The sequence below is a fragment of the Schistocerca nitens genome, chromosome 2, assembly GCF_023898315.1.
Source record: "Schistocerca nitens isolate TAMUIC-IGC-003100 chromosome 2, iqSchNite1.1, whole genome shotgun sequence".
Taxonomy (NCBI): domain Eukaryota; kingdom Metazoa; phylum Arthropoda; class Insecta; order Orthoptera; family Acrididae; genus Schistocerca; species Schistocerca nitens.
Genome location: NC_064615.1, coordinates 733,889,604 through 733,912,470, shown reverse-complemented (window position 1 = coordinate 733,912,470; position 22,867 = coordinate 733,889,604). Strand labels below are relative to the sequence as shown.

Here is a 22,867-nt window from a genome sequence, read left to right as displayed (position 1 = left end):
ACACGTATTTGGTGTTCTGATGTCCAGTATGTATGTTATTTGGCTCGCTGAACATGTTCAGCTTTGTATTATAAGGGTCGATAAAAAGTTTACATTCGGCAGACTTACGGTGCAGAATTGGTATGCCAATCAAGCAAAATAACAGAGTGCACTGAGAAAATCACACAACCGATGCAGCAGGTGGAAGACACTCGTTAGGTAAAACACCATGCCGTGCTCTGCAAGAAGTCCGTAATTGCTTGCTGCACATACCCGTCCAGCAAGCACCGTCGACCCTTCAAGGCACTTTTTAAGGGACAGAAAGTGTGGTAATCGCATGGCGAAAGCTCAGGACTACAGGGCGGGGGCGGGCCAGAGTGGCCGTGAGGTTCTAGGCGCTACAGTCTGGAGCCGAGCGACCGCTACAATCCCAGAATCGAATCCGGCCTCAGGCATGGATGTGTGTGATGTCCTTAGGTTAGTTAGGTTTAATTAGTTCTAAGTTCTAGGGGACTCACGGCCTCAGAAGTTGAGTCCCATAGTGCTCAGGGCCATTTGAACCATTTTGAACAGGGCGGGTGGTCAGTGTCTGGCACTTGAGTTTGCGTAACTTTTTCATTACATGTGCGATAAGGGGACGTGCGTTGTCAAGAAGCAGCAGCACCCCATGTCGCAATTTTGCCGGACGGTTCGCCATCATTGCAAAACTAGCTGTGCGGGGTAGTCGTTTGGTCTGGGGAGCCTTGACAGGGTTCGCATGGCTGCCCCCATCAGAGGTTCGAGTCTTACCTTGGACATGGGTGTGTCTGTTGTCATTAGCGTACACTTAGGAAAACACCCACACGCCCACCCATGCACTCACCCACACACCCACCCACACACCCAGCCACCCACGCACCCAGCCACCCACGCACCCAGCCAACCAACCACGCACCAAGCCACCCATGCACCCAGCCACCCACGAACCCAGCCACCCACGCACCCAGTGACCCACGCACCCACCCACCCACGCACCAAGCCACCCACGCACCCAGACACCCATGCACCCAGACACCCACGCACCGAGCCACCCACTCACCCAGCCACCCACACACCCAGCCACCCACGCACCCAGCCACCCACGCACCCAACGACCCACACACCCAACGACCCACGCACCCAACGACCCACGCACCCAACGACCCACGCACCCAACGACCCACGCGCCCAGCCACCCACACACCCAGCCACCCACACACCCAGCCACCCACGCACCCAGCCACCCACGCACCCAACGACCCACACACCCAACGACCCACGCACCCAACGACCCACGCACCCAACGACCCACGCACCCAACGACCCACGCACCCAACGACCCACGCGCCCAACGACCCACGCGCCCAACGACCCACGCGCCCAACGACCCACGCGCCCAACGACCCACGCGCCCATCGACCCACGCGCCCAACGACCCACGCGCCCAACGACCCATGCGGCCAACGACCCACGCGAACTACGACCCACGCGCACTACGACCCGCGCACCCAACGACCCGCGCACCCAACGACCCGCGCACCCAACGACCCGCGCACCCAACAACCCGCGCACCCAACGAGCCGCACACCCAACGACCTACGCACCCAACGACCCACGCACCCAACGACCCACGCACCCAACGACCCACGCACGCAACGACCCACGCACTCAATGACCCACGCACGCACCCACCCACCCACGCACCCAGCCACCCATGCACCCACCCACACATCCACCCACACACACCCCCACGCACACCCATGCCTGAGGGAGGACTCGAACCTCCGGCAGGGAGAGCTGTGCGAACCGTGGCATGGCGCCTCAGTGATGGAGACACCAGTTGAATGAGGTTGGTCTCGCAGATCGGTCGGTGTCTTGTGTCGAATCGCGACCGGCAAGGAACTTTGCACATCATTAAACACCGGTCGCGTCTCATTCTTCTTTCTCCGATAATGTTACCGGTGTTTGTTCCTCGCCAAAAAAGAAAATAATGAGTGGATGGTTCTGTTTGGTAGCATATGGTAATAACGTCTGCATTGCCCACGATCCGGATTTACGGAACGCTCGTCGGAAAGACAAGAGTGCCACACCAATCCCTTTCCTACAGGTCGGTGCTTATATATCCGCTTCGGAGTCGCGCTACACGCTGCAGCAACGCCCCGAAACGGAAGCCTTTTGATCGCCCCCTTACATGTTGTAAGCTGTAGTTAGATTTCTATGTATAACAACAAAAATAATTTCCTTTTTACCATATTGGTGCCGTTGCTGTACACAAAATGATATTGCGCCTTGTTACATTGGAATTTTACCTAGCACATATGCTATGTGAAATGGGAGTCGATATGGAAGATATAGGCCGTCCAGTACTAGAGTTAGAATCCTACAGAAATGTGGATAATTTTGAGATAGAATTCACAGACGAGATTCCTCTGGACCATTTAATCGTTGGGGTAAATGGTAACCAAACGACATTAAAGCTGGTTTGTAGAATGTATGAGTCTGACTTTCAGAGAAAGTCATACAATCCCGACGATAGCAGAGGTTTGTAAGTGTGATAACTATCGCTAAATCAGCTTAATATCTCACGCATCCAAGTTGTTGACAGGAATAATTTACAACAAAGAGGAAAAAATGAGAATCTGTTAGATGACGAACAGTTCGGCTTTCGAAAAGCCAAAGATACCAGAGAGAGAGAGAGAGAGAGAGAGAGAGAGAGAAAGAGTCTGTTCTGATTTCGCGCTCAATAATTGAAGCAAGACTAAAGAGAAATCAAGATACCTTCACAGGATTTTTCGACCGATTAAAAGTGTTAGACAATGAAGAGTGGTGAAAGATATTCTAAATTCTCTGGAAAATGTTTTTAAGCTATGTGGAAAGACGGGTGATATACAATATTCACAAAAATCAAAAGTAAACAAAATAGAAGACCATGAAGTAAGTACTTGGGTCAAAAACGAAGCAAGACACAGAAGCAGTCGTTTATGCATATTTTTCGATCCATACGGGGAAGAAGCAATGACGTAAATGGAAGAAAAATTGATAAGTAGGATTAAAATCCAGGAAATCGGTGATAACGTTCGCTAATGTTATTGCTACCCTCATTGAAAGTCAGGAGGAATTGCGGAAGTGTTGAATGGAATGAAGTGTCTAAAGGTATTTCGCTATGTACTGAGAGTAAACCGACGAAAGTCTAATGAAGAGTAACAGAAATGAGATTAGCTATGAAGTCAACATCAACATTAAATTTGGGGACGGTAACGTAAACGAAGCGAAATAATTCTACTACTTTAGAAGTATAATAACGCATTACGTACGATGCAAGGTGGACTTAAAATGCGGATTAGCACATTGTACTAATGTCAAACATCGACCTGAATTTAAGGAAAAAATTTCTACCTTATGTCAGGAGCACAGTATTGTTTGGAAGAGAATAACGGACTGTGGGATCCCTGGGAAAGCAGATAATCGAAGCGTTTGAGATGCGGTGCTATAGAAGGATGTTGAATATTGGGATCAATGATAAGACAAGAAATGAGGTTCTTCGCAGAAGAGGAACTTACGGAAAATATCGAGAAGCATAATGGAAATGGTGATAGGTGATGTGCTAAGATATTAAGGAAAAGCTTCCATGGAACTTCAGGGAGCTGCGTGGGGTAAGGCTGGAGAGAAAGACAGCGATTGGTTTATATACAAATAAGGAAGGACCTCGGGTGTAAGTGCTTCTCTGAGAGAAAGATGGGAAGCGGAGACGTGGCGGGCTGATCAGACCAGCCAGAAAACTGGCTGAAAAAAGAAGAAAGTCGTGCTTTTGGATCAATGGAACTATCTGTTGTGGTTTGCATTAGTCATTGACGTTTGGTGACTAGTGTAAGGACTTTTTGTATTTCATCGAGCTCCTGATAATGTAGCTGACATACAGGGTTTTAACTACAGTATTCATGTAAATGTCTAGAAAAGAACGAGAAAAATTTAATTCACTTACGCTGTGTGTGTGCAACACGCTCCAGATCCGTGTCTCCAGCCATGAAAGGTACCAGATTGTAGCGCCCCTCAGACACAAGTTTCCAAGGCTGTTCGGTCAGAAACGCTCCATCGTGTTCCGGCTCGGAACTTGGTACCCACACACATTGGAACAAACTCTTGCTATCCTGTCACAGGAAACTTTCATTTGCAGTTATTTCGTGTGCAACAATACACTTTAACGTTATACTTACGTCAGGTATCTGCTGCATTCGAAGATGAGAGGCGCCAAGTTATGTAAACTATAATGTGCTGTAATTTCTGTTAATTTCTCTTTATGAATAATATACTTTCAGTTATCTAGGATTCTCTTTATTTATCTATTTTTTTGTTTATTTAGCCGTTGCAAAGATATTTTCAAGCTTTGCTTTGAAGTAAATACATTTCATAAAGCAGACATTCATACTACTACATAGAATAGATTGACAGTACAGGGATAAGGGCAAAATACTAGTGCTGGTTCGTAGATGGTGGAGGAATAAATGATTTTATCGTCATTTGATGATGTAAGTAAGTTGTAAACTAGCTCTGTGGAACAAATGTGTCTATACAGCTATTTCAAGAAACAGTGTTGCGCGAGTAGTATGTCTAAAAAATGGCTCTGAGCACTATGGGACTCAACTGCTGTGGTCATAAGTCCCCAAGAACTTAGAACTACTTAAACCTAACTAACCTAAGGACAGTACACAACACCCAGCCATCACGAGGCAGAGAAAATCCCTGACCCCGCCGGGAATCGAACCCGGGAACCCGGGCGTGGGAAGCGAGAACGCTACCGCACGACCACGAGATGCGGGCGAGTAGTATGTCTATAGGTTTTATGGAGCATTTGGCACTTTAATGCGCTGTTGAAGTATGCGATACCACTGACATCACAATCAGAGATGGCGACCACTTCACCTTGAAAATTGCAAGTATTAGTGCAGGTTTCCTACAGAGAGTTCTGATACTTTTAGCAGTGTATATGTGGTAACTGGTTATTTCATTTTAATGCATGTTAAAAAAAATTTCACACCAATGGCATCTTGGCATTTTTAAGTGCTGTGATTGACCGAAGATTTTTAATGGTTGATAAAATGATTTCCCGACATCGCCATTTTTAAATATCTCACCCCATTAAAATTTTTCGCCATCTTGAAAACGTCACATGTCTGCTATTCTTCTGTGATTGCCCTTTTCATAGACATGCATTTTTCTTTAAGTGCCTACTGTGATAGTCATTATATCAGTATCTAGAACTTGAAACGTCCGTTATCATTGTTCAGTACTTTAGTGTCTCACTTCCTAGCACGTTGATTTTTCTGACGTTTGTCTTTAACTTCAGCATGTTCTTCATCATTTGGAAAACGTCAACAAAGTTTATATCTGCTTTTGGGTACACCTCATAATCCAGTGCCTGATTTTGGAATCTCGGTCTGATCGTGATGTAATCCAGCTGGTATTTTCCTGTGTTTACAGGCCCTTTCCAGGTATATCTCCTTCTCTTGTGATCTTTGAACAGTGTATTCGCAATTAAAAGTTGACGTTTACTGCATAACTCAATCTGTCTTTACCCTCCCTCATTGCTACTACCGAGTCCATATTCTCCAGTAATAGGAGGGCAACCACAGACCGAGCCATCGAATAACCACGCGATTCAGTAATGGAAGAATAGCGTTTAAAGGTGTAGCGAGTAGCTGATGCTTGGTCAAATCAGGAAAAATAAAAAAAGGTGCAATTTACAGGAAAAATGAAGAGTGATTCCTATCAGGTAGATGTGGTACCACGTACTCAAGTAATGACCATAATTAAATACGGAACACATTGCTTTTCAATGCTGGGATCATTAAAACAATAATTCAATTGGTTTAATGAGCTAGCCTGTTACTGCGAATGACATTTGACATTTAACACTTTCAGCTGTAAGAATGTACCGTCAGGTACACGTTTATTTTTCCTGCGTTCATGTGGCTACGTTAAGGGATCTTCCAGGTACACCAAATATAACGAAGAGGTACACTAGGAGACGTCCTTATACCATTGTGGTACGTGGCAAAGTAACACGAATATATGAAGGAGCAAACTCGACGTGAGAGCTCACTGTGGATGGTTTACAGTAAAGTGTTCCATTGCTGGAGAAACTACTTCATGAAACACGAAGTTAGATCAGAATTTTCGGTCCCGGTCAAAGCCGAAGTCATTGGAGACGTGGTAAAGCTCGCATTTGGAAAGAAAACTGACCGTATTATTTACACAGCAATCATCCCGACATTTCCCTCAGTCATTTTAGGAAAACCACGGAGAATCCAAATCGGAACCGACGTCCTAAGTGCTTTACCAAAGCACCACTTCACTCGACGCCTTTAGAAGCCAGATTTCAGTAGCAGTGTCGGTGATGCGATGCCTAGGGGGTCCTACGTACGTTCAATCGTGTTAGGTATGGCGTCTTATCCTCGTCTCGACAGTCCACACTATTTCGTCAGGCATCATTGTGCATCAGACTCATTCAGAAAAATGGACATATAATTTTGCAATACGTCATCCTCATAAACTGAACCACTCGTACTAACCCCGTCATTGTTGCTAATCTAGTTTCTGCACCTCTCCATGCCAGTTCATACTGTGAAAGTTCATTTAGCTATGCCTAATTACTGCAACATTCGTCTACTGTCACCCACTTACTGTAGTCGAGCCTTGGTCTACTGTCACATCCCTCCAGAGCTACTGCAGTGTACATCCATATTTAAACCTGTTTACTGAAGTCAGGCCTCAGGCTCTCTCTAAAACCTCCTCCCCCTTCCCAACCTTAATTCCCACCATTATCTACTGTGATGTTAGCTGACGTCTCAAAATGTAGTTTATCAACTTATCTCTGATTTTTGTCGATTTGTGATATAAACATCTTTACTCTCCAATTCAGTTCAGTGACTGAAAATATGGTAACCGACCCACTGATGAAGTCTGCAGCATTCTTATGCAGCGTCACATTTCAAAGTATTCTACTTTCTTCCTGTGAGTACCCTTTATTACGGAAGTATCACTTCAAAGTAATTCTAAGCGATTGAAATTTGATGTTCTGGTGTATGTGGAAAATTAAGTTAGCTGATCGGACAAGATACGTTGTCGTTGTCCACAAAACCGGCTAGGAAAGAAATACAACGAAAACGCTAAGGACAGGGTGGTAGGACATTTTTTAAGGAAGGGGGGATAACTTCAGTTGCAGAGCTGTACTAGAGCAGTGCTTCCCAAAGTTTCTGAGATCATTACCCATTGGTGTAATTAGATATTAGCTATTAGCGACCCCAGCCCCCTCGCCCTATCATCATCAACTTTAGTACCTAACTAGACTTCAGAATGAAAAAGAATTTTCAATCAACACTTCCGTTTTTAAAATGACTAAAGATAAATGGTGTATGATTTTTAGGTTTTTTTATTAAAACATGAACTAGCAACTCTTGGTGCAACTATATCTCCCCACTTAAAATCAACCAAGTTGAAACCACTCGGTTGCTGGACTCTATACTTCTAAACTAACAGAAACTGGAAGACTTCGGGCAACCAGTGCTTCGTGTTTTACCGCTGCAATTAACAGTAAGAATAATGTGTAGGTCCTACGGCAGTAGTAGCCGTTACTTAATTACTGCTGTGTTGCGCTGTCAGATAGTTCGTTTGTGTGTTTTCCAAGTTGATAATGAAGAAATACCTTGTCCACTGAGGGAACTAGCTGCACTAGTGAGGCATTTAAGCATATGTGACGTACGTGTCTCAGTTTATCTGTCATAGATGTATGGCACGAAATATGTATGTATTGGGTTGATTAAGCGAGAAAGATGTTGTTCGTACGTTCGTTTCACAAGCTGTGATATCGCCACATTGTCACACGTCGTTACTAGTGTTCGTAAAAAATGTAATTATTGCTATTAAACCAGTAATAGTCTTATGAAATAGTAATAATTGCAATTATCTTTTAGATATGATTTAATTCCGTGACCGACACAGCTGATCGCTTTTCATTTTATCTCTCAGAAAATTTAATTTTACCGCTTAGGCGGTAACCATCTCCAGATTGGGAACCGCTGTACTAGACAGTGCTGTATGGAAAAAAATTTATAGGGATGGGCGGAGATCAGAATAAGTACAACAAAGAAATACTCGTAAATAACCAAAGTTGTTGCGAGTAGATGTTACTCTGAGATTAAGAGATTTGCAGAAGGAAGAAAATTGTGGTGAACTGCATCAAACCAGTAGGAAAACTAATGACCAAAATAGAAAACAAGAAAAAACAACCCATATTTCAGAAAACTTCATTTTCTTGCAGTCAATCTTCCTTTTACATCCTTTTTTAATGTACCATTGTCAGTTAATTTGCAGCCCAAATAATAAAACTCGTGTACTACTTTTGCTGTACCTCAGTACACATGAAATTATGTAGTACGTGCTCCAAATCTAGTATCTCCCCAAATGAGAAACCTGGCGCTCCCATATAGCTCCTTTTTCCACGATACTGAAAGAACTGTAAAGCGTACGACAGCAGAACAAAGTGATCACGCCTCTTGATTTACCTTCCAGGCCAAGCTACGGCTCACCTGTAAAAAAAGGGAGAGTTAACCTGATGGTGCTCGACACACTCTTGTGTACCTTTGTCTAAGCTGACTGCATCTGGTGTGTAGACGAACAATCTGTCGAAGCCGACGACCGACAATTTACGGGAGATGAGTAACCCAAAAGCTTTCCCGCAGCCTCCGGGCTGGAAGGGTGGCGACCTACTTGGATGTCTTAACGGAACGAAGGGAAGATAATGATCCTGCCACCAGATGGTAGCTCTCTGTCGATCTTCCACTGACCGTAGCTGAAGTTAGCTTCTTTCAGTATTCTTGCGGGTAATTATGACTCTGGGCCCAACTCGTGTTCCTATGCCCAGTATTTATACTGACAATGACCTGACCACCTTAAATGACGTTCACATGTCTTCCTTTAGCTGTACTGCTTCCCTTTTTCTAGAACTCGGATAACGTGTAGAAAACACACACTGTATGCCACCAGAACCATTACACTCAAGATCTCGGTTAATGGAGCGATGTATCACATTAGTTGAGACAATGGAGTCTTACTCTGGAGGAAAGTACTATCCTTGCCGATTCTGCCATCCAGAACCAGGTTTTCCTTGCTTAGTCCAGCTCATGTAAGGGCACCGTTGAATTTCTTCTAAATCCTTCCCCCACGTCGAGCTTGTGGTTGGTCTCTAATCATCGACGGGATATCAAACCTTAACATCCTTGTTCCCTCCAAAACTCTGCATGCATAGACAGGGGTAGGCACACTACGTTGTCCTGTACTGGCGAACCATATACATTATCTGATCACGTCTGCGCCCATCGAACGCTTTGCGACGGCTTGAAATCTACTGAGGATGAACTGCACTCTGTTCTTCCACAAGAGCCGAAATCAGGGAAGTAGTGATGTATCACTCTGGGTTTTGGAGCGAACTGGACGTTCTAGCTCATTCCAAAGGTGTTCCATTGTTTCAGTTCTGGAATCTGGGCAGGCCGGTCCACTTCAAGAATGTTACTGTCAACAAATAATTGCCTCACCGATGCTACTATATGACGAGGTACATTGTCATACTGATACACGCAATAACTGTCTCCCATGTGTTCCTCTACTGTAATGATGCAAAATGTGTTCATATCCTTCAGCATTCACCGTTTTCTTAAGATCAATAAGGTGACCACACTTTCCAGTGGCGTAGCTACTGACACCAATTCAAGCGTCTCTCAGCAATCATTACAGAAATGTGCAGCTGATACGGAGCTTCTCGACAATTGTACTCCATTCCTTTTAACTCTCTATGCACAGTCATAGGGCTGGTTGCGCAGTCATTGCGTTGGACTGCTGGTTGCATTTTGAAGCTCACGAATGATTCTTTCATCTGATTTTACAGACACCCTCCGCAGTGAGGTATGGTGCCTGTCCATCAGTACGTGAGGTCTACCTTTTCTTGGATAAGCTGTGGTTGTTTCTTCGCGTTTCCGTTTTACAATCACATTTCCAGCAGTGAACTTGTGCCACTCTGGAAGGGCTGCAATGTCCTTGATGGACCTATTACTCAAGTGGCGTCGAAAGACTAGTTCACGCTCGAAGACACTGACCTTTCCTGACCAAATTGGTTTGCAGTTACTGCTTCTGGACAGACAACTTCATTCACACTGACGTCTCGTGTATGTAGTAAACTTACAGAGGGGAGCTGATAACGTACGTGAAACGTTTGAGTCCCTTCAGTGTCACTGCACTACTGGCCATTAAAATTGCTGTACCAAGAAAAAATGCAGGTGATTAACGGGTATTCATTGGACAAATATATTATACTAGAACTGACGTGTGATTACATTTTCACGCAATTTGGGTACATAGATCCTGAGAAATCAGTACCCAGAACAACCTCCTGTGGCCGTAACAACGGCCTTGATACTCCTGAGCATCGAGTCAAACAGAGCTTAGATGGCGTGCACAGGTACAGCTGCCCATGCAGCTTCAACACGATACCACAGTTAATCAAGTGTAGTGACTGGCGTATTGTGACGAGCCAGTTGCTCGGCCACCATAGACCAGACCTTTTCAATTGGTGAAAGATCTGGAGAATGTACTGGCCAGGGCAGCAGTCGAACATTTTCTGTATCCAGAAAGGCCCGTACAGGAACTGCAACATGCGGTAGTGCAATATCCTGCTGAAATGTAGGGTTTCGCAGGGTCGTAACACATCTGAAATGTAACGTCCACTGTTAAAAGTGCCATCAATGCGAACAAGGGGTGGCCGAGACGTGTAACCAATGACACCCCATTCCATCACTCCGGGTAATATGCCAGTATGGAGATGGCGAATACATGCTTCCAATGTGCGTTCACCGCGATGTCGCCAAACACGTATGCGACCATCACGATGCTGTAAACACAACCTGGATTCATCCGAAAAAATGACGTTTTGCCATTCGTGCACCCAGGTTCGTCGTTGAGTACACCATCGCATACGCTCCTGTCTGTGATGCAGCGTCAAGAGTAACTGCAGCCTTGGTCTCCGAGCTGATAGTCCATGCTGCTGCAAACGTCGTCGAACTGTTCGTGCAGATGGTTGTTGTCTTGCAAAAGTCCCCATCTGTTAACTCAGGGATCGAGATGTGGCTACACGATCCGTTATAGCCATGCGGATAAGATACCTGTCAGTCGACTGCTAGTGATACGAGGCCGTTGGGATCCAGCACGGCGTTCCGTGTTACCCTGCTGAACCCACCGATTCCATATCCTGCTAACAGTCATTGGATGTCGACCAACGCGAGCAGCAATGTCGCGATACGATAAACCGCAATCGCGATAGGCTACAATCCGACCTTTATCAAAGTCGGAAACGTGATGGTACGCATTTCTCCTCCTTTCACGAGGCATCACGGCGACGTTTCACCAGGCAACGCCGGTCAACTGCTGTTTGTGTATGAGTAATCGGTTGGACACTTTCATCATTTCACCACGTTGTCGGTGTCGCCACCGGCGCCAACCTTGTGTGAATGCTCTGAGAAGCTAATCATTTGCATATCACAGCATCTTCTTCCTCTCGGTTATATTTCGCGTCTGTAGCACGTCACCTCCGTGGTGTAGCAATTTTAATGGCCAGTAGTGTATTTTGCACTGTTTTTCGTAGATCAGAAAAAATTCCTTAATATATGAACATGGATGTATAATACAACTTAAGGAATATTATGTATCTCAATGAACCAAAAATAATTACTGGAAGCAAAAACATACCTCTTCCGAAAGAGCAGTCTTTTCGTCCAACACGAGTGTGTATGCGTCCACATCTTTTAGGAACTTTAGTAGGTCGTTAGAAGTTTTCCCTGTGTATCCTAAATGTTGAGCAAACCGTATTGCTCTGTCTGTTGCATTCCTAGAAAATGCCCACGGATTTAGTGCTGACCCACTCATTGCTATAGCATTCTTGTAAAGACCTGATGAGAAAATTAAGTTACCAATTACTTCTTGTAATCACACGGAGTAATAAAGCAGACATTCTTTTATTTTAATAAAATCATAATCATTTCCTTTGGGTCTAACAGACTATTATGAATAGACACTGAATTTGGTATGTATATTAATATCAGTTACTATACTTCCTATCCAGTTATGCATTTTTGTGTATTATAGTCCCTACATCAAGTGTATTAAGTTAAATTTAATCAACCAAATATTTTAATTTTACGTTTTAGAGGTATAATGACTGATGATTTACAAAAAATGAAAATAGTGTATGCATATGACTTTGACTGATACAATATCATGCTAAAGGCTGCAAACACAAAATAACGTTTATTACTTTGTCGTTACTCCGAAAAGAATGGATATTAAACAGTCTGGTGTATTTCGATCGTTTACTGTTTAAAATGAAGAGTGTATCGCTCCGATAAAGAATTAGTTGTGCCAAAGATTCAGTTTAACACGTAATTACAATCATGTTATGATGCATTTGTAAGTGAATAAATATATCGTGCATTTATGCGGTTAATATTCTTTTGACAATAATAGGCCATAGTTCAAAAGACACTGCTCTTTTATTTATCAATATCTTTTATGACAGTTGTATAAATGGATAAGATTCAAAAAATAACGCAGAATGTTTCATTCCATTCTTGATATACTTCAAAATCATTTGAAACGTATAAATTATAAATGAAATAATTCTCTTCCTTTGAATTGTTAATGACACAGCACTAATGCCACAGTTAAACGAACTCACATCAGTGATGGCAATATACGTAACGGTGCACCTGAGACGTTAAGCACTGTGACAAAGCTCGGATGAGCCGGCCGAAGTGGCCGTGCGGTTAAAGGCGCTGCAGTCTGGAACCGCAAGACCGCTACGGTCGCAGGTTCGAATCCTGCCTAGGGCATGGATGTTTGTGATGTCCTTAGGTTAGTTAGGTTTAACTAGTTCTAAGTTCTAGGGGACTAATGACCTCAGCAGTTGAGTCCCATAGTGCTCAGAGCCATTTGAACAAAACTCGGATGATGTGCTCTAAATTTTACGCCCCTACTGGCGTGCCATTTGAGATGTTAATTGCCAGCGTTGAGTTTTAGTGAGAGACAACATGTCTATGATACTGACAGTCTCACGATATCAAAAAATGGCTGTGAGCGCTATGGGACTTAACACCTGAGGTCATCAGTCCCCTAGAACTTAGAACTACTTAAACCTAACTAACCTAAGGACATCACACACATCCATGCCCGAGGCAGGATTCGAACCGGCGACCGTAGCAGTCGCGCGGTTCTGGACTGAAGCGCCTAGAACCGCTCGGCCACCGCGGCCTGCCCACGATATCCAGAGAGCATTCCGTAACATGTCCTAAGACATTCGGACGTACAATGACAGAAAAGAACGCAACACCAAGGAGGAGTTGGTAAGCGTGTTTCTACATCAGAAAGATGAAGTCTACTAAAATATCGCGCCAGTAGCATAATAGTGGCGCTACTAACGCTGCTATGAGGATCTAATTGAGGCTTGTTATAAATACACATTGTAAAAGCCGTGAGCGTTACCCACCGTTGAGATTGGAGTCGGTGAGATGATTTTAGTCAAGACTGCCTTCAAGGCGACAAAGAAGCCGTTATCAGTAGCGCATTGAGTCTGAACACCGTCTTGTAATAGGGCTACGAGACGCTGGATCCTTCTCCTGAGATATTGCAGAAAGACTTAGCAGGAATATATCCACTTCATTGATTGCTGGCAGCGGTGGTCACGATAACGTTCAGTCGAAAGAAGACCGGCTCCAGACGGCCACGCGGCACTACCGGGAGAGAACTATCTTGATCGGCATATGGCTTGACACAACTAACTATTACAAATCGGTTACAGCTCCGAAACCGACGCCCTGTAGCGTGCTCTTCACTGACACCAAACCGCCGTCGTTCGCGACTTCGGTCGTGCCAAGCCACAGCTCATTGGAGAGCACGGTGGAGGTCTGTTGTGTTTTCTTATGAACACTGTTTCTCTTACGGTACCAGTGATGGCCGTGCGTTCGTTAGGAGACTAGCTGAGGGTCTGGAAACAACTGGTCTGCGTGCTAGACACACTGGACTTACACCTGGAGTTATGATGGGGTGAGATTTCGTATGACAACAGTAGCACTCCCGTGCTATACCATACACCCTTGCTGCAGAACTGGACGACAGTCTGGTGATTCGAACCGTCGTGCTGCGACTCACGAACAGATTTCCAGAGGGTGTTTTCCAACGAATAACTCTCGCCCACACACCGCTGTTGTAGCCCAACATGCTGTACAAAATGTCGGCATGTTGCCTTGCCCTGCTCGGTCGCCACGTCCGTCTCCAGTCGAGCACATGTGAGACAACATCGGACGAAAACTGCAGCGTCATCCCAAACGGTATTAAGTTCCACATTGACCGACCAAGTGCTACATGTATGGATCTCCATCCCACAAAACTGACATCCGTCTGCTATACAACACAATGCAAGCACGTTTGCATGCCTGCATTCAGTATTCTGCCGGTTACACCGGTTATTAATGTACCAGCATTTCATCTTTGCAATGGCTTATCTCACGCTCACCTGTGGTCCTGAAATGTTAATCACTTAAATATGTTACCTATATCAATGTATTCGATAATTTCAATCCTCCACATTAATTATCGTTTGGTGTCGCGATCTTTTTCCGTCAGTTTATATACGCATTTTAAATAACGGTTTCAAGCCCATAACCTATCAAAATAGCAATGGTGGACATCAGTTTACATGCCTTTGCTCATGGGAGACAGGATGTGGTAATGAATAGATGCCCCTCCAGCACTTTGTCCGAAGATGGTTACTCTATCTGGATCTCCACCAAACGCCGCTATGTTCCTCTGTACCCAACGCAGAGCCTCTGTCTGGTCCTTAAGACCCATGTTCCCAGGGACCACCTCATCGCCGGTACTCAGGAAACCTACGGCAAAACACCAATACTTGTAGTGAAAGAATAAGCTGAAACAACTGATGTATTTAATGCCGCAGCTTCAGCTAATAATAAGTTTAAAATGGATTTTTATAGAACTAGAAACAGCAGTTTCTTGAGTACTTTTTGGAACAGAGTTCTACATAAGGAAATTAAGCAAAAATTTTAATTTTGGAGGTTCGTTGCAACTGCCCTCTTCGCCAGAATATGACAGTCTGATATGAGGTCATTGGTCACGTTTGGCAGAAGCTTGAATTCTACCTTATTTACAAATCTATACTAATTACCGCAGTTGAGTTAACCTAACACATGAATCCGAAAGCTATAATTACTCTTTTGACTACAAATAGTGGTCAAATTTAGTATTACGGAAGACACTTGAGACGAACAGATGAAAGCTGTACAGTACGTTAAGCCACATCTTTCATAATTTTAACAATCTCATTACTACAATATTAGCTACAGTAAGATATAAGACTGAAAGTAATCTTGGCAGAGATCAGTGTTGCTTTAAGACCTAAGGTAATACATGCATCAGAATAATAACAGCAAGAAACTAATAGAAGTAAGAAGGTTTATATGGCTTGCCTGAAAGAAAGCTTTTAGTGAAGTATGTTAGCAGCAACTTCCCAACATAATGAAAGAAACAAGTATAAAGTATGAAGACAGAGGAGTTGTTTGAAGTTATTACAAGGAAGAATGCGCAACTGCGATATGCGTGCGTAACGAACAGGTGAAAACTGACGGGAGGTAATTCAGGGGTCCTCACAGTCACCTGATTAAATTACACACACACACACCGCTTTACATCAAACTACAGAAATATTTAAGAAAACACTAAACAGACATGTTCCGGAGATAATAATATACTCTTGGCGGAGAGTCTGAAACATGCACATCAGATTCTCACTGAGACAAAGACAGCATAATCAATTTACAACCCCAGACTAAATGAAAACAAAATTAAGTTATTTGTAGGCAAATATGGAATGCTGATAGTTTGAGAAATCATTCCGAAAGTGTGAAAAAAGTACTGTCTTGAGAAGTAAGACAGTAATAGTCGGTTACATGCGGAAAAGGGCATTTAGTTGTTCATAAAAAATTTAAGATATTGCCATTTTTGAAAAACAGAAAATTTCTGATCAATAAACTTAGGGCATGGTAATACATATGGTGAGGACTTTTATATGAGCTGTAATACTGAGTGGAAGCGCAACGGAACAATTTCAACAGCAGACAATAACACCAAGTAAGGCTCTGAGCGGCAACTAGGAAATACTAAGAACAGAATGAGTGGACAGAAGTCTAAGAAGTGTTGATTTGAATGAACAATCTGGCTTATGTTGTACTTAAACCACTAGTATATTAACGACGATGGGTTGTATATTAAAAGTGAAGACGGAAGGAAGAATGGCAAGAAACAATAGTAATGGACGACACTGGTTGAAGTAAATGAACAGCTGGTTCAAGAAAGACTACTTCAGAGATAGCATGTAAGCAAACACCTACCGCAACACGCTGCACGTAAACAGAACACGATAAAAGGAAATGATGTGTCCAAACGCACTGGTATGGCCAACTGCAGCTGTCGAAATCGATCTACACTGCTTCTCGTAAAATAAGAACAGTAATAGCGATAACATACGACAACTGAAAAGACTAACGTAGCCGTTAAAAGGAAACACTTTGAGCTTCGTATAACGACAGGTTCTATATATTCTCAGAGGTGCATGACTTGTTCTCGAACAAGGCTCATTAGCGTTAATTTAAAAGCAAAAACCGCATGATTTCCTAATATCGTAATGTTAAACGAGAAGGTTAGGTTCGTTACCTAGTAGTCCCAGACGATTATTTATGCTGACAATTACGACATCGTTGTCCACGAAGTAGTTAGGTATAGTTCCGTGGCCATATCCTCCTGTAAAGCATCCACCGTGAATCCGAACCATCACCGGTTTCAGAGTTGCATTTTGTAAGGCATCCTGCACGAACATACAAACTAACTTAATTCCATTGTATCATACAGTATGCAAATAAAATGTCACACATACGTCTTCATTATTACTTTGCTTATAATTTAGTCTTAAAAACCGAAGAAGCTTAAATTTTAAAATTTATCGAGAAGGCCTACATTAGGAATCTGATGGGTGACACCCAACAAGCAAAGCATAGTAGGTCTCTCATAAATGAATGACTTCTCACATAATGAAAGTGTCCATAACCTTTACATATCGTATGAAAACATCTATACAAAGGAATACTTAGTAGAATAAATATCCGTTGACACGCTAGAGGCGTCGAATAGGGAAAGATCCTAGGTCGGAAGGTAAATTTCACTATTTATATTCTGTCTCCTACATTCTACATCCCTCAAAAGGAAGGTCAACAGAAATGTGTTGCCCGGTTGTGAAGAATGCCCGATTCTTTGAATAGAAAAGTGTTACTGGAAAAGTTAGTAAAATAAATGAAGCTTTATTGAGAAATTGTTTACTTTTTGCATCTCAAACATTTACCGTATATTTACACTTGACTACTTTATTTTCAGTATGCAGATAAAAGTTCCAATCCACTACACCCACATGATTTACTATAGATTTCTTCGTCGCCACAGGCAGAAAATTATGTATATTTACCACAAGTTATCTTTTAAACTGCGGTAGCGGTCTGAATGCGAAGTACGACTTAGACAGTAGCTTGCAGTTATTGTGCTAAATTACTGTACTTAACTGCGATGTAATACCTACCCCAGGTCCATAAACGTTGAGGTACAGACAGTCTTCGTCACCGGACATCTCGTTATTCCTGTACTGTGGGCACTTGGATCCCACCTGCAAGGCGTCCCGAACACCAGACCACGCTGCTTTTGGCACCGGCGGCTGGCGAAACAGAAATGTAACTATAAATGTAAAGTACATTGTGAGCTGTCAGCCGGAGAACGCGTGAGAAATTTAAGTAAAACAAAAAGAACATGTGACTGAACCCTGTGAAAACGCAGGTATGGCGCACAGAATAGGAACAGTGCGAGTAGCAATTCTCTTTGTAACTGCAAATTTGCCGAATAATTCGCTTCATCATCTCTATGTCGTCTCGTCTGATTAACGATTTACAAGCAGTGACAATATTATGATTCTGTACAAGTGATTAATGTTACTATCCATCGATGTTATAGCTTCCATGAACTGGAAACAACAGCCATCCAGTTGCAGAATATATGTTTACTATACATTCTCCATTGTTTCGACAGTTTTGAAACTGTGTTCTTGAGAAGCTAGTGTGCATACAATAACATACTATTTATATTCTGTCTATTACATGTGTGTATCATCACCACTGAAGATACATGATTTAATAGTAGTATCTCCCTACTGTAGAGTCTGTCTGGAGACTTTTGAAAGACCCCACAACATTTAAATACGTTTAAATACGAAACGTGGCATCGGCTCGTACAGAGTGTAGGTAGCCACAGCGCCGGCGTATGTCACTACCTACTACTTTAAAACATGTATTTTAATTATGATTAAGTGGACGACACGCAAATGTATTAGACTGAGTCAATGACCCCCACATTGGATGTAGATAGTATGTGATTCTACGTAAAATATCTGCTGAAGAAAACCTTCTTTTCGAAACTGTCGAAACCATAGTCAAGGTTTAGTAAATCAATTTCTTGCAACCGGTTGACTGTTATTTACAACCCACTGAAGCTCTTGCATGCATAGGTGATCAAGCGCAGGCATGTTTAAATCGTCCATGTTACGTTAGCAGCTGGCAGTGAGAGATGGCGCTTCGGTTTCTGGAGCTCACACTCGATGAAATACGCTCAGGAATCAAATTACAACGTTTTCGAAAGGAAATTACCCCATGCCTGAGGTAAAAATATCTCTAGCGTGTCGTCATCGGCGTTTTCCCCATAACAGTTAGACGTTATCGCCCTCCAGATTTTTCTTCATTCGATTTATGTCTTCTATAGATTACTGGAAGTATTTGTCCCATCTTAGCGCTGGTCGTCCTCTCCTTCTTCCCGGAGGCTCGCAGTTTAAAGAGGAGGAGATTAGTGTTTAACCTCCCGACAAAATCAAGGTCGTTAGTCGGCGCACCAGTTGGATCAAAGAAGGATGGAGAAGGAAAGTGGCGGTGGCATTTCGAAGGAACCATCCCGGCATTTGCCTTAAACTATTTAGAAAGATGACGTTATACGTAAATCAGGATGGCCGAACGTGGGTTTTAAGTCTTCCTCCCGAATGCGAGTCCAGTGTGCTAGCCACTGCGTTACCTCGCTCTGTCGCTCCTGTCCTTAGCCAACTGTGATTAGGCATTCTCTACACGTGTCCGTACCCCTGAAGCGCTCTATTCTCAGTAGTTTTTGTTAAGCAATACATTATTTTCATCCGGCTCCATACCTTCTCATGTCGTATTTTATCATGCCACTGTAACTCTTCATATCTCATAAAGTCTCTCTCCACTGTTTTCATTTTCTCTCTAATTTTCCTTGTTTCAGGTCACATTTCAACTCCATACAGACCTATTGTCCCCGCAATCTGTGAAATATGCTTTTCTTAGTGCCATGCCGAATATAATTAATCCATATTATCCCATGCAAAGCTTCAGTAGTTCTCAACATAGGATTATAGAACCAACTGTTCCAAATAATTGTTTGCTACATTGACCTACGTTTCGACATCTCTAAGGATGTTTTCATCAGGATGAAATTTTTAGAAACCCTATAAAATAATACATAGAAAAGGATAAAAATTATGACGTACAAGGGTTACTTACGTTAAATTACATTGCGAGAAACAATTGTCAGAATTAAGAGGAGATGTGCTCAAATAAAAAAATAAAACACGTAGCCTTTGGCACGTGTGCCTAACAGGGAACATCAGATTGATCGGCCCAATGGCTTACATTGCTGCCACGAAAATAACACAAGTTCCGAGCCTGCTTTCGTAGTTCTCGTCACCACTGGTATTCTGGAATTAATATACTTGTCACATGTGACGCAGTTATCTATTATTGATCGAAAAGTTTGTAGCTGCTGCAGGATTTTATTTCCCCTTCTCCTTTGTTATTTTTCACCAAATCGTAATCCATACATATACTCTGCCTTGTCCGTATTTATTCCAAAACCCCATTTGCTACACTCCTCTTTAAGCTTCATCTGCGTGTATTCCATATCATCTTAATTTCGAGGGAATGTTGCCTGGTCATCCTCAAATAAGAGAGCGAATGTTATCATCACCAATCTTTATTCCCATGCCTGAGCATTTCCTGTACCAGCCATTGACTGCTTGCTCCAAATAAATACTTCGAGTAAACTGGTTTCCAATCATAATAATTACTTTTGTGTTCATGCACAAATTTTTTATCAACACGAATCCACTTGTCTCTAACATTAAGCCTTCTCATTCCTTCACATCCTAGCCAAAGACCACTTCGCAGTCATTGAAAGCCGGTACTTCATTTTCTATTTTCTTATTCAGAATACTATAGGACTGCCTAGCTGTTTCTGGAATAACACTTATTCCTCTGTAATTGGCGCAAAACTTCCTGTCATTTTTTTGTGTATATCGAGGAGATAAATGGCAAATACCTTTCCATTTTCTACCGCTTATACTATCCCAAAGGTTTTCTATGTGTGTCTTACTATCACACTCCTTCCTTACTTCGGAAGTTCCGTTGCTGTATTTCCTGGTCGCGGCGCTTTATTTACTCATGCTTTAGACAGCGCTGCTTTCAAATCCCCCTCCTATATTTCTGTGTTGTCTTCTCCTTTGTAGGGTTTTACTTTTTTCTTTTATTATATAGGTATAGTTCCATAGCATGAAATTGAGGAGCAAATGCTCGTGGTCATGGAGCGTGTCAGCAAGTGAAATTAGAACGGAAAAGTAATAATAAATAAGGTAAAATATTTATTAATCCTAAAAATACAACAAGCTGTAAGTTTATATAAACCCAGTCAGCAATTTAACATAGAAATTAACTTAATTTGTCAAGAAACGCCTCGACACAGTCGAACGAGTGACCCAAGAGAAAACTCTTCAGTTTGGATTTGAAAGAATGTGGACTACTGCTAAGATTTTTAAATTCTTGTGGTAGTTTACTGTAAATCGATACAGCAGAATACTGCACGCCTTTCGGTACAAAAGTCAATGAGCTGCTATCCAAATACAGACTGGATTTCTGCCTAGTATTAACTGAATGAAAGCTGCTAGTTCTTGGGATCAAGCTGATACTGTTAACAAGAAACGATATTAAAGAAGATATATGTATTGAGAGTCCAACGTCACAACACCAAGACTAATGGACAGGGGTATACAACAGGTTTGCGAACTTACACCACTTATTTCCCGAACTGGCCGTTTCTGAGGCAAAAATACCCTTTGTGAGCGGGAAGAGTTACTCCAAAAAGCAACACCGCACGTCATAAGAAAATGAAAATCTGTAGAGTAGATTGCTTTCCGTGTGGAACTGACACTTACTTCAGCCATGCCGAGATGCAGGAATGGAGGAAGAGGCAAGATTGCTGCTGCTGTTGAGCTCCTGCTAAACGCAGTCGGGAGCAACGGTTGCGGCAACAAGAAGAAGAAGCGGAGGCCTGTGGCACAATTACAGTGCTATAAGTGCCAAAAGCTGGGACACATAGCCAGGGAATGCGACGGCGTAGTTGCGTGTGTTAAGTGCGGGAAACCGCACGACACACGGAACTGCACCAAACCAAGAGGTACTGCAGCGGCGTGCGTAAATTGCGGTGGCTCGCACGCCGCAGACGCGCGCAGCTGCAGCTATGTGAAGACGTGGAAGCAGCGGAAGTTGGCCACCGCACACGAAGAGGTGGCACAACGAGAAGAAAAGGTGGACACCCCGCACTCCTTCATTAGTAGGGGAAGCGGACTGCGCCACAAAGACGACGTGAACGCCTTTCGCCAAGTACTTCGGGAAGCCAACGAGGTTCTAGGCACGCAGTCCGGAACCGCGCGACTGCTACGGTCACAGGTTCGAATCCTGCCTCGGGCATGGATGTGTGTGATGTCCTTAGGTTAGTTAGGTTTAAGTAGTTCTAAGTTCTAGGGGACTGATGACCACAGATGTTAAGTCCCATAGTGCTCAGAGCCATTTTTGAAGCCAACGAGGACGCAATCAACGCGCTCAAATCCGCCATGGCGGAGGAGAGAGCGGCCCTGAGAGCGGAACTAGAAGAGACGCGTCAGGAGGTGACTCAACTAAGGGTCGCCTTGTACCTCGCGTCCCGCACGACGCCGGACGCGGCACCGACCCCCACCAGTACGGGGGTAGACGCGGCAACACAAACGACCGCCTCTCTGGCCGACGCGGCAACGCAGGTTGCTAGGGAGCTGGTCATGCAGTCGGGGAAAACCGCCGAGAACAAGGAGACGGCTCCCTCGGAAGCAGTCGTTACTCCTGTCTCTGCGGAAACGCAGACGACGCAGGAAATGCCGATGAAAACCGAGGGAGACGAAGACGAGCCGTTCGAGTGCCTCCCCCTCCCCAACAAGAACTGTGTGAGGGAGGTGCTCACCAAGATCGCAGATTCCCTGCGCGACGGTAGCTACCCCCATCATGGCCATCCTTACCCTTTCACAGTATACAACATCCCTCCCCTACCTTATAAACCTTATCCATTCCACTGGGGGTGCGAACCCTGGAACCAGAAGCTTCACGGGAGGGAACTCGTCAGGCGCGCAGATCTGGAGCTGATTAACAAGCATCCGATCTTCACCGACGAGGACTGGCGGTACATGACTGACCAAGCAGTCATGTACATCCAGCAACAGACGCCGCCAGTGGACTTCTCCCGCCTGAAGAAGATAGAATTCGGGCAGCCAGGAAGAAGCAAGAAAAAGAAGAAGCCGCCGGAA

At 43.7% G+C, this 22,867-nt stretch overlaps 1 protein-coding gene across 1 annotated transcript in view; it reads right to left on the bottom strand.

Moving 5' to 3' along the window:
* Positions 1 to 22,867, bottom strand: part of LOC126236939 (esterase FE4-like) — an 81,568-nt gene that overhangs the window by 39,471 nt on the left and 19,230 nt on the right. The window contains exons 3-7 of the mRNA XM_049946630.1: positions 17,735 to 17,866; positions 16,822 to 16,972; positions 14,796 to 14,981; positions 11,791 to 11,990; positions 3,980 to 4,145 (exon numbers count right to left, since the gene is read on the bottom strand). Coding sequence (XP_049802587.1) covers positions 3,980 to 4,145; positions 11,791 to 11,990; positions 14,796 to 14,981; positions 16,822 to 16,972; positions 17,735 to 17,866 — 835 coding nt within the window. The remainder of the gene's footprint in view (positions 1 to 3,979; positions 4,146 to 11,790; positions 11,991 to 14,795; positions 14,982 to 16,821; positions 16,973 to 17,734; positions 17,867 to 22,867) is intronic.